Genomic DNA, 16,552 nt, shown 5'->3' with positions numbered 1-16,552 from the left:
GGAGAACGTATGAAGAAGTACTACGCGAGCATGCAAAACAACGAAAAGACGGCGATCAGCTAACGACGTCCCCAATCAACCCTGTTCCTAGTGGAGCCTTCGATCCTCTTCGTGTCTGAGTTGCCGGGTCAGCGGCCGAGGAAGCTTGATCGGAGCGTGGATGAAGACGGAAAAGACGAAAAAAAATAGCTAGGCTAACGCGAACACTTCTGACTATGTGTGTCCGTGTGTACTCTAGGGAGTTCACAGCAACTACTGTTGCGAGGGGGGAGGGGGGGCGGCGAACGACGGAAAAGGCTAGCAGCAGCAGCTTTCCGCACCCTGAAGGGGCCGCAAACAACTATGTCGAAGGTAGAGAAAAAGAGCCTACAAATAAACTCGCAGCGGTGCTTGCGTGGGTTAGCGGGTGTCAATACGTGTGCGCATGTGAGTGAGTGCGCGATGGCGTCCACGACGGCAATTCAGGCGTCTTTTGTGGATGCTTTCTTTTTCCTTCCTCCTTGCTTCTCTGTTCTTGTTAAGCGAACAACGTCGACGTCATGTACTTCTTCGTGTGTGTGTGTGTGTGCGTGGGCACCAAAAGGGAGGAGGAATGCCAGAAGGGGGAGGGGTAGAGACACACCCCGACACAAGGCCAGGGAAGGGGGTGGGGGTGATGGTGGTGCTGGAGTGAGGCGATGTTGTGTCGTCCTCCGCTGGCACTCATACACTTGGTTGTTGTCTTCCTGTTCCTTGTTTGTGGGCCGTTCTAGATGAACCGACGCAAGGCGAGAGACGCGCCGGGAAACAGCGGCGAGGCAGTAGTGGATGGGGCGAGAGAAGAACTGGAAAAGGTGCTGAGAAAGCGAAACAAAATCATGAGAAGTACCATGTGACACGCAAGACCGGCTACGCACATCCACCCTCGCAGAAATAGACACGGGCACGCACAGGGAACGTGAACGTACTTTCCGCTGCTACAAGTGCTGGAGCTCGTCTCTCTCCCCCTCTCACCCACCCGCTCGCTCGCTGCCGCGCTTGCCGTGTCTCCCTCTCTCCATACCCTCCCCCTGCAGGCACACACACACAAATGCATGGCCGCCGCCGCAGAAGGGAAGAGATGGTGTGCAGGTGAAAAAGCACATAGAAAACGTGAGACGGAGAGACAAGAGCGAAGCACCACCACCAACAGCATCAGCAGCATTGGTACGAGGAGGAAAGCAGCCCATGCATCAGCTATAGCGAGGTTACGTGCATGCTCATGCTCCTCGAGGGGTATTGCCCTCTCTTCTCGGGGAGGTGCAGGTCTGCCAGTGGCCGCACACCTGGGAGCGTCGCGAGGGCGTGGTCCTTGAAGGCAGAAAACCGTGATCTTCCTCCCATTCCCTCCCTCGATTCAACCAGTAGCGGCGCCGCTACGTGTCACTCCATGGGGGCAAAGGAAAATGGGAGGGTGGAAGGGGAGTTGGGCTGCCTCATGCACATTCCGGTGTCTGAGTTGGCGTGAGCACGCTCCCTGCTTGCATCCTGATTCATTTTTTTTGCTGTTTTGCATGTCAATGAAGAACTCAAAAAGAGAAAAGAAATCACAAATGAGATCGAAACGGGGGAAAGACGACGACACGCCGCGAGCGCCTCCGCGTGCAATGATGATATGGTGTACGTGCGTTGGTGGGCGGTGTGCTCGTATGCGTGAGTACAGTGTCAGCGTGGGTGCCAGGGAGGTGGCTGTTGCTGCTGCTGCTCATGTCGTTTGTTTGCACAGACAAAAAGCGGCAGGCTAACCTAGGAAAACCCCCTTCACACGCACGCACACACACACACACATCCTCTTACTTCTTCTGGAACGCCGCCACCTCAGCGCGCTGGGCGTGCACCTTCTGGGTGTGCTTCTTGGAGTGGTCACGCTGGCGCAGCGCACGGCGGTTCGAGGCGATGAGGCGCAGGTACTCACGGCGCTCAGCAGCAGACGCGCGCACCTTGGCGATGGCGTCCTTGGCCTTCTTGGCACGGCGGGCCTTGACCCTCGGCGTGATCAGACGCTGGATCTTCGGGGCCTTCAGCCGGTCCTTCTTGCCACTCTTCACGACGCGGCGGCGAACAACGTACTTGCGCACGTCTTCGGTGCGGGACAGGTTAAAGAGCTTGCGGATCTTGCTCGCGCGCTTCGGACCCAGACGGCGGGGAGCCGTGGTGTCCGTCACACCCTCGATCGGCTGGTCACCGACCTTGGAGATGGTCACGTTCACCAGCGCAATGTCGCTCGCGAGCACGCAGCCGCGAACGTTCTTGCGGCGGCGCTCGCCCTGGTAGCCGCGGAAGGTGTTGAAGCCGATTGCACCGCGCTTCACCAGCAGCGACACACGGCTGGAGGCGAGCACACCAGGGACCATCGGGAAACCATCCTTGTCCGAGCCACCGCGCAGGCGGAAGATGTAGCCCTTGAACTCGCTGCCAAAGATGGCGCCGTCCACATCGTTGCCGAGGCGGTAGTCCTGCAGCTGCACGCGGCGGAGCACCTCGTCCGAGATCTCGAACTGCTTCACCGTCCCGTTGCGGGGGTACGCAATGTTGAGCTTCATCTTTCTCTAACCGTTATCGAAGTCACTCTGCGGTGAGAAGAGAAGAGCGAGGGAGACACAGAGAGGTGGGAAAAGAGAAGGGGGAGAGAAGTAGGTGAAGGGAGCACTCACGTGTCCATCTTGTGGGGTGCACGTGTGGGCTCGGAGACGTGTCGCCCACGCCCTTCTCGCAAGGCGCCTGCTCATTTCGGTGCACGCGCCTGCTAGAAACCAAACACCGCAAGAGTGTACAAAAAAAGGCGTTATACCCTGTGTCACGGCTGAACGCCGAATGCGCAAGGAGGTCGTTCCAACGAGGAAGACTGTCGCAAACCCAGTTCTTCCCGACTCGGCTAGGCGCCTCGCAGCTTCGCCTTCGTTTGTGTTCTTCGGCCTCGCAAGAAATAATGCGGTTATTCGGTTATGCTGTTTACGCGCTCTTCGATGAGGCGGTACTGACCCATCTTGCCTGTCACGGCCTTTCATCCTGCGGCCAGCGCAAGACGACAGAAACGCACGAGAAAAGCAAGAAGAAAGAGAGAAAGCGCCTCCACATCGCCGTGCGCCCCTCTCGCGCCCCACCCACCCCACCCTTCAGCCACTAAAGCTGCGCCAGCCTCGGCTCATCTCTGAAACGGCCAGTTCTCCCCTCCATCGAGGCGGAACAAAAAAAAGGCATCAGAAAAAGAATGAGCGTCAGGCGGGAACAATCAAATCGAAGCAGCAGAGAAACACGCGTGCACCCAGGAAATGGGGAAGCGGGGAGGGGAGGGGAGGGTGATGCAGGAGAGGGGGAGGGGGAGAGGCATGTATGGTGACGAGGCACATACCAGCGCTTAGACCAAAAAGATAGAGAAAGAGCGGAGCGCACAGACACGACGTAGCACAGGATCTTCAGACGGAGACCCATCGCGCAAACAAAAAAAAATTCTTCGCGAGAGCAGAATCAGCCGAAGCAGCACCATGTGTGTATGCATGCATGTGTGTGTGTGTGTGTGTGTGTGTACGTGCGTGCGTGTGGAAAGGGGGAAGGAGGAAGGGGGAGGGCGCAGCGTAAGAAAGAGAAAACCCATGGCAGCGCTGCCGTGCGACAGGCAACCTTTTCAAGGCAGCGCAGTGGGTAGCAAGAAAGGAAAAGGGGGGCTGCTTGTGGGGAAGCAGCCAAACAAGAGGGACAGCGAGAGCCAAGAGCGGCAATATACCGACATACCACACACACACACCACACATACACCACAGAAAAAAAGAGAGAGAGGCAGACACATGTTAATGCGAAGACGGATGAAGTGGGTGACCAAACTCAGAATACGTCACGTGCTGCGGCGAGGAGAGAGTGTCGGGATGCGAGGCAGAGGCAACGTTTAGCGCCTGTGCTCCTATACGCACACATACGCGTCAACACAAGCGAAAGCCCCTCGCTTTACCTCGTTCGCCCTCCTCCCCCCCCCCGCACTCCCTCCCGCGACTGCCCTCACGAGCGGCGCAGCTTTCTCGTCACCATGTGACCACCCCTGTGCGAAGCCAGGGGCCGAACACGGCGCCTAGGCCTCTGCCGGTAGAGTGGTCCTTGGAAATTCCAGCAGACCCGACGTCCACCACCATTCCCCTCCCCGCCACATCGACGCGGCGGTTCAGCAAACAGTTTGCGAGTTCGGCCGTCGCGTAGCTTGCGAGAGACGTCGCGGGGCGCGTGCTAGCGAGCACCAGTGCCTGAAAAAGTTTGTTCTCAGGGCTGCGTACAAGCGCAGTGGTTGCCGCAGCCGCAGAGCCCTCCGAGTCGTGGCGGGTCGGCGCAGCAACACCGTCATGACGCTCGCCCTCAACACCGCTGCGGATGCGACAGTCTCTAGCGGGCGAGTACGAGGGTGCAGTGGCACTGAGATCATCATTGCCGTAGATCTCGAGCCGGCGCCGGTACATCCGGTAAACCGCTTGCTTCTCCGACTCTGTTACAGCCTCTGCGTCGGGGAAGGGTGGTGCGCTGGAAGATGAAGAAGACGTGCTCGAAGCTACGACTTGAGCAGGTGTCGGGGGACCTGGCGGGACACACACCGCCAAGTAAAGCGACCCCAGCAAGGGCAAGGTGTAGTATCGCAGATCCACCTGGTCACCTTTCACCAACGAAACCCCCAGCTGACTGCCCTCGCGAATGTAACCGTGCCCCAGGAGGGTTTGCAACACGGCGCGCAGCTCCGTGTGTGGGAGCTCCTGGAGGAGCAGCTCGAACTTGTGTGCACGCACGGCGGTTCGCTCACGCAGCTCTCGACGCCACTTCGGCTCGGCAACGCGCAGTGGGAGGCTGTTCTTGCGGCTAGAGCACAGCTCCAAGAGCGACGTGAGGAGGTGCACCGCCGCCTGCACCGTGCCGTCCACTTCCGATAACGCATCCTCACGCCACCGCCACGACGCGGCACCGCACGAGTTGGCCGCTGCACATTCGAGGACAGTCTGCTCCTCCTCCAGCTTCGCCGCCTTACACTCCCTCTTACCCTTCGTCGGTGCCACTCCGGTGGAGGAGAGCGCTGCGCCGGTCTTCAGAGCCCTCCGCGTGGAGGCGACGCCATTTTCAGTGACGGTGTCGGTGGTCGCCGGCGCGGCCAAACGAGGGATGGGCTCTTCACAGAGAGAATCGACGACCTGGCGCACAGCGCCAACGAGCTGCTTCATGTGGCCCTCTCGATATGTGTCTTTGGCAGCCACCATGACGATTTTTAAGGGCTGATCGGCCGGAACCAACGACGCCGCCAGCGCGTAGATACTGCTCTGGGACAGCAGTAGTGACAGATCGTGAAGATAATGCACATAGCTGTCCCTGCTGCCCACTTGCGCGCTGGATGTCAGGAGGTATTGCAGCATGCGTGCATACAAGATAGCGTTCGCTGCAACGGTCGGCACAAACGATAGGGACTGTGGTGAGCCACTCCAAGGCCGCCGTGGCCGCGACTGCATGTGCTTAAGGTGCTCCACTAGATTCATAGCCAGCTTCTCACCTAGGCGACCCTCCTCCAGTAGCTGAGGTGGGAGAGAGGAGAGGAGCTCCGCCTGGGTGGACGCCAGGACAGGGATGGTGGCCCCATGCGGCGCCTTTGATGTATCGCGGCACGCACCAGCCAAGAGTCGCGCCGCACTGTGTACCTCCTTTGAGGCGATGAGACAGTGCAGATGCCACGAAACGCGCCTCTCACGGAGGTCAGCGGACATGAGGCCGCTGGACCACACCACCACTGCTGGCGAAGCGGCCACGGCGTCGAGCGAGAAGGGGGGCAGCGATGGCGGCTGAGCGCTGGGTTGGGTAAGCTGCATCCAGAGCGACAGCCACCAGGTCTCCCGAGTGTGACCTGCAGCGAAGGAAGCGCCGTCATCCTTGCTACCCTCGGCAGTCAACGAGTGAGACGCGCAGAACGCGGCCAGGGCCACGCCAGCGGCGTCGAGAGAAACGCGACTGACCTCAGCCGCGAGGTGCAGCGCTGTCTTGGACGACGGCGCCAGCGCCGCCCCGCAGAGAAGCGTGAGCCACTTGAGCAAAGGCAGACAAGGCGCTGAAGCCGAGCGGCACGCATCTTGGGTGGGGAGCCGGGCAGCAATGCGGCGCAGGATGACTGCGGCCGTGACACGCAGCGGCGACGCGACCGCCCAGACGTCTCTCACTTCCTTGGCTGCCTCACCAGCGCCTGCCGCCTTCCCCGCGTCCACCGATGCACGGTTGTGTGCAATCGGCATCGCCGCCGTCCCAGTAGCAGCAAACCGTGCCGACACCCAGGGCGGCCAATCCGACGGACTCAGCGCCACCGCCACACAGGCGCATGCCGCTGCCGCGAGTGAATCGGCCTCTCCCTCAATGTTGGAGAGCAGGCGCTCCAGTTCACTGCACGACGCACCGACGACCGTCTGCTGCTCACGTAACAGCGCGCAAAAGATGCGGTACGCGTCCCGCGTGCCGAGCGCGTGGCGCAGCGTCTCCTGTGGAGGCGTCACCGGCTTTGCGCGCGTCGCCAGAACGTTCGCAGACGGCGCTGCCAGCACGACGGCGGGTGAGGTGGTTGAGTGAATGATGTCCACCTCTGCTAAAGCAGGCGACTGCGCCAGTGACTCATGTGCGGTCGATGTAGCCGCAGGGTCGAGACAGGGTGCCTGCGCACGCTGGAGTGAGGACGGAGGAGAGGGGCGAAACCCTCCTGTGAGGAAGCGAGGGCGCCGAGTGCACAGGACGGCCTGCCAGTAACCTTTCCGCCTGAGCATGGCGTGCTTTTAGTCACCAGGGCGGAAGAATGTTTGAGAAGTGCAGGTGATTCGCAGGGGGGATGTGGCGCGGGTAGAAGCGCGGTCACGTCCTGCGCGCGATGCCCTGCTCCAAAGCACTTCCCCTTGTTGAGAAAGACGCCTGCACCACAGTCCACCGCAACGGCAGCGAGTGCGCCTGTGTGTGCGTGGTCGACTGTGTGTGTGTGCGCGCGCAGTGCAGAGAAGGTGACAGATACTCTTTGAGGTCGCTGCCAATCCTCAGACGAACCCTAGAAGAGAGGAAAAAGCGGAAGAACACGTCCAGCGGTGTGAACGCGGGCAAGAGAGCAGAAGTAGGCAAGCGGGTGCGGGGGTGTTGGGGTACAGAGGGGGCAAGCGCCGCTAGCAAACGGGGCTGCATCCACAAATGTGCAAGCTGTTTTTCTCACTGCCTTGCCCATCCCAGTGAAGCGTGCAGAAACACGGCCCCTCCGCACTGGCCTCGGTGTCTGCCTCGCAGGCCGTAGACGAGGAAGACCATCTGCAGGCTGAAAAATAAACGCCTGACGCCTGATGACCACAAAGACAACGCCAAAAGGAGCGAGATGCCCTCGCAGTACGTCGCCGCGCAACACACGCAGTCACCCGCCAGTCGAATCCAGCCCATCTCCCTCGTGCAGACCTCGACGATTCTATGCGTACGTAGCTGTATGCCCAATAGATTTCCTTTTTTTTCGATTGCTGTTAGACAACTCACCCGTCGGTGTGTGTGTGAGAGAGAGGTTACACGCACTTTATCAACTCGCTCCGTGAGCGAGTGTGTGGAGAGCGCATCGGCGCGCACGTCTTACGGTGAGAGGCACACATACAGACCGAGACAGGGAAGCTTATTCGAGAAACAAAAGAAAAAAGGCCTTGTTGTCATTCGCATGAACGAGGCATCTTGTACTTAGCGAGATTCACACACAGCAAGTGAGCCCTCCTCAGCGGGTGTGGTACCTGGTGAACGGCATGCACCTCTCACAACAGGGTGGACGCAGGGGAGTTCGCTGCCGGGAGGAGACACCCTTAGCCAGTGCCCGAGAAGTGGAGTGAAAGGGATTAAAAGCAGGGGAGCGGCAAAGCACAGCTTCGCCGTTGCTGCCTCTCTCGTCCTTCCACCCCGCTACAGCGCGCTCAGCCTCACCATGAAGATCTGCGGTGCCAGAGAGGCCCGACGTGCCTGCTCCACAACTGCCTTGGCCCTCAGCAAATCTTTGGATACGATGCGCTCGAACAGCACGTACGCCACCCAGTCCTCGGCGTTGGCCCGCTGCACCTCCGCTGTCGATGCCTTGAAGCACACGCTCGGCGTGGTAGCTGCCTGCTGGGCGAGCTTCTTGGTCGATGTGCCGTCGTACACAAGGGGGAGAAAAGACTCGGGGTGTTTGGAGACGCCGTACAGCTGCAGCAGCGCCTCATACGCCTCTCGCGCCGCCTGCACAGCATCGCGGGTGACCTTGGCAGGCTGAGACACGTTGCGTGACAGAGCAGATAGAGCTGTCCCAGGTGTGCAGGCAGAGCGAAAAAGTGCGACGCCCTCCAAAAATGGAAGCACGCAGTGCGTCTGCGCGAAGCGGGGCAGCGGCTGACACCGCTGCGCCAGCGCCAGCAGCCCTTGCAGGTCAGCGATCCAAGCCTCTGCGAGGTTGCTCTCGGCGCGCTGCAGTGTTTCGGCAACGGTGTCGCGGGTGCACACTCGACGTCCCAGCCAGGAGAACAGCCGACACCGCAGCAGCGAGGTTACTCCCTCCAGCCGCACCCACTCCTCTTCGCGGCTGAGCGTGCTGTGCGGCACCCCACTCAAAAAGAGCAGCCCAGCTGCGGCGAAACTCGAAAGCCGCGTGCTGGAAGACGACCCCTCCGCATACTTGCACCCCGCCGCTACGCCGCTACCGCTGGTCTCATTGTCGTGATCGTCGTCGCTGTCACTGCCGTTGCGGCCACTGCGCGAGACCGCCGCGTGAGCCCGGGGAGCCTTCTCCCTCATCTGCGTCGGCCCCTCCAACTTCTCCAAGGCGCTAAAAAAGCGCCACAGAGAGAGCGGGAGCCGTGCTGGTGCAGTCGCACCCGCGACTGGAACAAACTGCAGTGCGCTGGATCGATTTAGCAGCGCGCCTTGCGCCTTGGCCCACGCGTCTTCACTAGCAGCGTCGCTGATGCCACCCTTCAGCAGCTCCCTCTTGTTGCCGCTGCTCTTCTTCTTTGCAGAAGCGGGCATGTCCACAGAAGGCAGGAGGCCGTGCTGGTGTAGTAACTTCATCGCCGCCAGGCGACGGCGCGTTCGCGAAGCGGCGAGTGCGCCGCCAGAGTCACCCCCCTCCTCCTGCTGTCCACGCAGTACCGCCTCCTCCTCCTTCCACCACACAATGAAGCGCTCCACGTCTTCCGTGGTCATCGCTGCGGCGGTCTTGAGCGGCGAGTACGGCGGCACGCTGGCAAAGCCCCCGACACCGTCACCGGCGCCTTGTACCAGCGCATCCCTGTCCGCCGCCTGCAAGAAATGCTCCAGCTGGACTACCGACCACGTCATAAGCGCCGCAGCACCGGCGGTGCCGGCGGGGGCCTCGTGTCTAGCGCGCGACTTGGCAGGCGGGTGCATGTCAGCCGCCGAAGTCACCTCCCTCAGCAGCCTCTCCGTGCGCTCCCGCGGCTCCGTGACGCACGCGTGTAGGGTTGCCTTGTCGAGATGCGGCTGCCCCAGAAGCCACTGGACCGCCGCCGCCATGTCCAGTGTTGTGTGGGTCTGCCGCGCGTCTTTCCTCTTGCTTTTGTTGGCTGTCGTCGTCGATGCTGCGGTGCTGGCAGCAGCGGTTGCCGGGGTTCGCAGCAGATGCGCGCACACCCGCGACACCCCCTCAGCCGACACGGTGGCGACGCGACGCAGGGCCTCTGCAAAGGCCCGCCGCACAGCCGGAAAGCGTTTCGTCGAGTCCGTGTCAGCTGCCACGATGCCGGACAACTCCGCCAGCGCCGATGTCGGCGTGAACGAAAACGCCAAAAGTGAAACGACTGCCTTGACAGCAGCACGACGGCGGTCCTCCTCTGACGGGGTCAGGAGTGAGGCGCCAGCAGTCGGCTGCTGCGCCTGCTGGTTTCGCCGCTTTGCGGTCGAGATGCCTCCGCTGCCGCCGTCGGCGAGGTAGGCGGTGGTGTCTACTATGGCCGTCGTGTACCGGTTCATGACCAGATCCTCCAGGGCGAGATAGTGCGCAAAGACAGTGTCAATGCTGTGTCGGTGACGCCATTGCGTGCGCACACGGAGCTGCTGCTGGTCGGATGCAATGGTGAGGGAGGACGAGGCCGATGCACCGCGAGCGCCACAGACGCGCGCTGCCGCTACTGTCACGTCAGCAGACCCGCTGCAGGCCTCGGCCATCTTGTGCGCCGCCGTCGTCACGGCAAGCTCCACCACCTCGCGCGCAAAGGCGTAGGTGCCCGCGACCGCCAGCAGCTGCTCCAGCAGCACCGTCCCACTAGCAGGGCTGTCAAATGCTTCCTCCACAACTGTCTTGGCTAAAGCAAGGTCGAGCAGCACGTGAGCCATGTCCTCGTTTTCGGCCCGCAGCTTCGGTGCTATCGCCGACGTGGCCTCCCCCTCCTCAGCTGCGGTCATGGCATCGTTGGCGCGGTTCTCCTCGTCGCCGTCCTCGGTCGCCTTCGCCGCGCGCTTGCGCGCCTTACGCACCTCCTCGCGGTGCTCGGCCAGCAGCCCTTCAAGGAGACGCTGCACAAACTGTAGCTCCACACGCAGCGCGCAGGCCCACACCACGGGCTCTGATGACATGGTCAGCAGCGCCTGCTGGATGATTGCCCGGGCGTTGTCTGTGTTGCGCTGCGAGAACCCCTGCCATTCCGCCGCCTCTACCCAGATGTCGCTGCGCCGCGGGTGCATCACCATGAGCTCACCGTAGAGGTTGCTGAGGCTGCCATTGCGCTGGAACTGCTTCATAAACAGCACGCACTCCTGCCGCAGTGCCTCGTGCTCTGCCTTGTTGCGCAGGTGCTTGAGGCCGATCTTGTAGATGCCCTCGATGCGGTCAACGATATCCCAGCGGTGCTGCAGGTTAAGCTTCGTGTAGATGCAGTACTCCCGGAGACGCTTCTCGAGCCCCAGCTCGTACGTGATGGCCCCGCGCACATCGAGGAGGAGAAGGGGCTTGGCAACGAGACGGAACTCCCAGTGCTGACGCTGCCGTGACACCTCGACCGTCTCTTCGCGCGTGAGGAAGCCGCTCGTGTAATACTCATCGAGGGCGGGCACCAGCTTCTCCAGTCTGGTCTCGATGGCGTGTGCTCGGGTCATGGCGAAGATTCGCTAAAGGGGTTGTGGAGATGATGCAAACCAGCAGACGGATTTCCGGTGACAAACGGGCTGCGGTGAGCCGGCCACGCGTGTGCAGCTGCCCGCGTGTCGACTGCTCCGCCACGTCCGCTTCGAGCGCACTGGCAAGCAAGCAAGCGAAGGGGGGGGCGTAGTGCAAGCTCGATGTGCGGGAAAACTGAAGCCAATAAAACAAAAAAACGCACGTGCACACACAAAAGCACCTCCCGCGGTATCACAACGCCGCTTACGTGTGTGGTCGATAACGACGAGCTCGTGCCTGGGTGTGAGCGGATACACTCTTCGCTGTCACTACGCCACCAGTGCCGGAAAGGTGTGTATTGTGTGCGTGCGTGTGTGCACCCGTTTTCGGGATTGTCGAAGCGACATAGAGAGGAAAGTCAGAAGACGTGATTGAGCATAAATAATATATATATATGAGGAGGAAAGGAAAACGAAGGTGAGCGTGCGTGCAGCCACGAAAGCAATGCAGTCCATCCCGCTGCATGCAGTTCACTAGGCTGCCGTCGATGGCGACGGCGGACGGCACGGAAGGCGCCTAGAGCAGACTGCACAGGCCCTCCCCCCACCCCAACAAAAAAGTTGGGAGAATAAGGGATGCCGCCACAAGCACTTGGACGAGAGGTGATGGCAACAGCGCGGTACGCTATCCATAAGTCGACCACTTACCCATCCTCCTAAACCCCCTCATCTCCGCAGTCCTAGTCGGCCAGAAAGCTATCCATTCCATCCGTTCTCACTCAACTGTTTTCGCTTCCGTTTCTCGGTCAGACGCACGTCAGAGCCGCATCATTCCCCTCCCCTCCTCCCGTGCGCCCCACCTTGTTCAGACACGGACACGCGCAGAATGGTAGACAGACAGGGAGGGAGAGGATAAGGGTTAGATCGAGCAGGGAGAGGGTGAACGCAGACACCAGCAGTGAATGGAAAACTCGTAGAAGGCGGAGAGAAAAACAAAAACTGTAAAGACGTCGAGTACACCACGTGCAGCAGCGACACACAGATGTACACACGCATTCCCATTCGCCCATACGCATTGGAGGCCATCACTCCCCGAGAGCGCACCGAGTTCGACGTACAGCGTTAGGCAGCACCAGTCCTCAGCGTCGCTCCCAGAAGCCGCCGAGGTCCTTGTCGCCGAAGGGAACGGCGCGCTGCCCATGGCGACGGCGCAGCTCCTCCTGATACTCGGCCTCCGCCTCACGTCGCTCGCGCTTCTTTCGATCTATAACGGACTCATTTGGCGGCGGCGGCGGCGGAGACGACGCAGGTGATGCATGGTCCCCTGGCTGCTCGCGCGCCGCCTGCTGAGCTGCTTGCGCGTAACTGTAGGCGTCCCCACCACCTTTGTGGGCTGAAGCGTACTCTGGGCTGAAGTTGGCGGCCCCGGCGTCGGCGCTCCCGCCGTAGTGGCCGTAGCTCTTCAGCGGATCGAAGCCCGACTCCGTGCGGTTCATCACGGTCTCCTTCATCTTCTCCATCGCCCGCTGCGCACGGATGTTCTCAAGCGACTTGCGCATCATGTTGAGGCTTTCAGCGTCCTTGCTGTCGACTGTTTCGTTGAACAGAGAGCGCATCTCGGAGCTCACGTTGTAGTCCCACACATCCTTGTTCTTGAACTCCTCCGCGTTCGCGTACACGCCGGTCGGGCTGTAGTCCTTTCGCTCGCCTTGCATCACAGGCTTGCCAGTCGCCGTGGTCGACATAAAGGAGTCGATGTCACCTGGGCGGTCGCCATTTGTCTTGGCGGAGTTCATGTCGTAGCCCAGCGCGCTCTCCTGCGTTTCTTGGTTAAAGGCACCGCTGCGGCCAAAGACGGCGCTGTTCATGTAATCCTCCTCCGTCACCCACTTCTCCTCCATATGCCAGAGCGAAACAGGGACGGGGATGTGGCGGGCCGTGCGGCTCTCGTCCAGCTCCCAGTGCTTGTACTCCTTCACCACACACCCCTCGGCGCGGCGCCGCTGCTCAAAGCGGGTCTCCTCCTGGCTCTGACGCGCAACGGGGTTCTTCATTTGCTTTTCCACCTCCAGCAGGAACTCGAAGATGTCAGACGAATACGTGCACATGGCCGTCCCTGCGAGCTCTTTACAGTCGCTCTCTTCGTGCACCGTCGCCGTCAGCATGCCGACACACTTGCCGTTGCGCATCACGACGGAGCCGCACATGCCCATCTGGATGCGGCCACGATCTGGGTTGTCCTCGAGTGCCATTGTGTCCAGGAAGAAGTGCTCGCGCGTGACGCTGTGCACGCGAGCGCGGACGCCGGTAGGGATCATGAGAGGCTCTGGCCCCTTTTCCTCATCAAACAGCGACTCATGCGCTGACATGCCGTACACCCAGACGTGATCGCCGACCTTCAGCGTTTCGTTGATCTCCAGGCGCGGACGTAAAATGTACCCTTCGTTCTGCATCCACATCATCTTCATCTCGCCACTGCGCTTCAGATTTTGCTCCGGGTGCAGGACGCACAGGTCCAGCCGCGGGTTCGAATGCACGAAGACGTGTTGATTTGACGTGAAGTGCTTGTACACGGCATTGCCCTGCATCGAGACGAGCCGAATCTGCGTCATGGTGTCCGCCAGAGTAATGTGCGAGACGAATCGGGTTGGCCCCTGCGGTGGGTAGAAGTTGGGGTAATCCCACGGCGTGATCACGTGCGCGCAGGTGATCATGTGCGTCCAGTGCCCGCTGTACTGCGCGAAGTTCGGGCCGGCCGTCTGGCCGAGCCAATCAACTTGGAAGCACGTCGCGTCCATCAGCCGCCGCCACCGGTCCGTCTCCTTGTGCCGCCATTTAAACCGGGTTTGCACCGCCATCGAGTACGGCTGGAACCTCGCCAGCACGACTGAGCTACGGCGCAGCATGACTGCTCTGATGGGCTTTGTTCTCGTTGCTCTCTCTCTCCTGAGCCTGCCCCATCAAAGGCTGAGTGTGCACGCGGAAGCGGGTATGCTTTCCAGTGTACTGTCCCGGTCCATGGTACACCGGGTGGGGGAGAAAAAAAAGAGGCGGTGCGGAATGTGCGTGACAGTGAGCGATACCGAGAAAGGGTGGCGAGCCATCCGCAGTCCGTGAACGGATGTGAGCACGTACACGGTGGGGCTGAGGGGGGTGGCCTCTCCTGTGGGCGGATGTGGGAAGCGAAAAGGAAAGGATGAATCCTGGAGACTGCGCCACCCTCCCCCACCCCCTCCCTCCCTCCCTCCTCCACACCGCCACCCGCCTCGCCCTGCCGCAACTTTCCAGTCTACCAGCGATCACCTGCTGCGTAGCTCCGCCACATAAACTTGGCGTCTTCGAAGAGAGGGAGACACGCCGCAAGCGCGACAACACGGACACCTCGAATGGATGCTGCACTTGATCATTTTGGTCCTCTTCACACACTCTTGGTGCCACAACGTCCTGTCCCTCAGCCTGCGCAGCGAGTCACACGCTAGAGAGAGAGACGAGCTGGGAAGGTCGAAGACCCGCTCGCTGAAGCACCGGCATTTCTGATCGACTGTTTGCCGTGGGAGAGGAAGACCGACGATGCGTGATGGGTGGGAAGGGGGTAGAGAGTGAGCCACAAGAACGGAAGATAGGGGGTCAAGTATTGGGACCACCCTGAAGGAAGTGGTGAGACAAACACGAAAAAAAAATAGCGGGGAGGAGGGAACGATCAACTGATACAGCTGACAACGGAAATGCAACGCACTCGCCACTTGGCTCATGACCGGCGCAGGAGCACCACCGCACGCGGGCAGAGACTCTTCACGTCGCCGAAGCGCGTCTCCCCCTCGCGCCACACCAGCGGTGCAGGTGGGAAGCCCGTAACGAAGCGCACCGTCGATGCATCCGTCGCGTCCGCCACCTCATCCAATGTCAGCACGAAAAACGTGAGTTGGTCCACAAGATCACTACGCAGGAAGCGGCGGTCATAGTGCTTGCCAGACGGACAACGCACACTAATCTGCACCGTCTCGCTAGTGGCCACGTCGGTGGAGGGCTCGTCATGCAACTGACTTTTTGCTGCCTGCTTCGCTGACTCGCGCTGCCGCTGCCGCTCCTCCTCGAGTATGCGCTGTCGCGCTTCTTCCGCGGCCTGCCGCGCCTTATCCTCTGCCTTGAGTCGCTCGGCAGCAGCGCGCTCCTCGGCGGCCCGGCGCGCTGCAGCCTCCCGCTCCGCAGCCGCACGACGCTCCTCTTCATCCTGGCGCAGCAGCTCCTCGAGAATGACTCGATCTGCAGCTTCCATTGCCGAGTCAGCCTCGGCTTCCGCAATGCGTGCCCGCTCGCGGGCCTCGCGCTCGGCAGCGAGGACGACGCCCTCGGCTAGCTGCCCATCCCAGTCGTCGGTACACAAGCGCCACTCGCGACGGAAGGTTTCGCGGCTGTGGTAACCTTGCAGACGCAGCACTACAGTATTGCCCACCAGGGCTGCTACGAACGGAAATGCATGGGCGCCCAGCTCCTCCGCCAGCAGCGTGCCCTCCACATCTGCCACGCTCACGCCAAACAGAACGCTGCTCTCGTGCAGCAGGGCGATGATCTCGTCCGTGGCCAACACCTCGCGCAGATACGCCTCCGTGTTTTCATGTCGAGGGCTGTGCAGGTACAAGACAAGGTAGCGGGAGTCCTGCTGAGCGTGCCGCTTTGCCTCCTCCAGCGTACCCTGGAAAAAGGGGACCTTGAGTTTGTACGTCTTCTCCACCTCGTGCACGAGCATTGTGGCTGATACGCGTGCGAGGGATGGTGTATTCGCCACGGTGGTGTTCAGCGCGCTTTCCCTGAAGAATGGCGCAGACGCACGCACGCACGCGCACACGCACAGGTGGGAGTGGAAGGAGGAGAATGCAAAGGATATCAACAAAGGGCAAATGGGGAGTCAGAAGCGGTCGCACAGACACACATGCACGCGCGCACAAAACGGCGTGGGTAAGTATGCCGATCCATATGTATTTCCCAAGAAGTGAGCGTGAAGCACAGCTTCCGCGACAACAGAGGAGGGGGGCCGAAACGAACAGAGAGAAAGAAAAATGCCGCCCCTTGCTGTGATACACAACGGTTTGATTGCGATGGATAGGCGTTGGTCTCCCCCTCCCCTCCCCCTCACAGCTAGAAGCGAGGTGGTAATCGATGGATTACGGCCAACCTAGGAGCGGGCTCTCCCCGTGTCTGATGCTCTTCTGCGGAGACAAATGGAGAGGCGCAAAGAAACGGGCACGCGCTATCGAGCCTTGTGTTGTGTGTCTGCGTGTCTGTGTGAACCGCGTCCTCCCGTTATCAAAGCGTATGTGACCGGTGAAGTTGAAACAGGCAAAGTGGGCAGCGCAACTTCTTTGTTGTTGTGCTTCTCTTTCCGTGTAGGTGAGCGCACGTGTGTTGGTTTCACCATTCTGTGGGGCACAAAAGTCGCACCCCGTGA

At 60.8% G+C, this 16,552-nt stretch overlaps 5 protein-coding genes across 5 annotated transcripts; all 5 read right to left on the bottom strand.

Moving 5' to 3' along the window:
- Positions 1–1,811: 1,811 nt before the first annotated feature.
- Positions 1,812–2,561, bottom strand: LMXM_34_2010 (putative 40S ribosomal protein S6; the record flags this gene model as incomplete). Its single annotated transcript, XM_003879147.1, has 1 exon — positions 1,812–2,561. The coding sequence occupies one exon, from the start codon at positions 2,559–2,561 to the stop codon at positions 1,812–1,814; it is 750 nt and encodes a 249-aa protein (XP_003879196.1).
- Positions 2,562–4,034: 1,473 nt separating this feature from the next.
- LMXM_34_2000 (conserved hypothetical protein) lies at positions 4,035–6,779 on the bottom strand (the record flags this gene model as incomplete). Its single annotated transcript, XM_003879146.1, has 1 exon — positions 4,035–6,779. One exon carries the CDS (start codon positions 6,777–6,779, stop codon positions 4,035–4,037), a length of 2,745 nt encoding a protein of 914 aa, XP_003879195.1.
- A 1,147-nt stretch (positions 6,780–7,926) lies between these two features.
- LMXM_34_1990 (conserved hypothetical protein) lies at positions 7,927–11,106 on the bottom strand (the record flags this gene model as incomplete). The annotated part of the gene is made up of 1 exon (XM_003879145.1): positions 7,927–11,106. The coding sequence occupies one exon, from the start codon at positions 11,104–11,106 to the stop codon at positions 7,927–7,929; it is 3,180 nt and encodes a 1,059-aa protein (XP_003879194.1).
- A 1,139-nt stretch (positions 11,107–12,245) lies between these two features.
- LMXM_34_1980 (conserved hypothetical protein) lies at positions 12,246–14,012 on the bottom strand (the record flags this gene model as incomplete). Its single annotated transcript, XM_003879144.1, has 1 exon — positions 12,246–14,012. The coding sequence occupies one exon, from the start codon at positions 14,010–14,012 to the stop codon at positions 12,246–12,248; it is 1,767 nt and encodes a 588-aa protein (XP_003879193.1).
- Positions 14,013–14,854: 842 nt separating this feature from the next.
- On the bottom strand, positions 14,855–15,853 carry LMXM_34_1970 (conserved hypothetical protein; the record flags this gene model as incomplete). Its single annotated transcript, XM_003879143.1, has 1 exon — positions 14,855–15,853. The coding sequence occupies one exon, from the start codon at positions 15,851–15,853 to the stop codon at positions 14,855–14,857; it is 999 nt and encodes a 332-aa protein (XP_003879192.1).
- Positions 15,854–16,552: the final 699 nt, after the last annotated feature.

This window comes from Leishmania mexicana, chromosome 34, assembly GCF_000234665.1.
Source record: "Leishmania mexicana MHOM/GT/2001/U1103 complete genome, chromosome 34".
NCBI classification, from domain to species: domain Eukaryota; phylum Euglenozoa; class Kinetoplastea; order Trypanosomatida; family Trypanosomatidae; genus Leishmania; species Leishmania mexicana.
The sequence above is the reverse complement of the archived record's forward strand: the minus strand, read 5'-3'. Positions and strand labels throughout refer to the sequence as shown.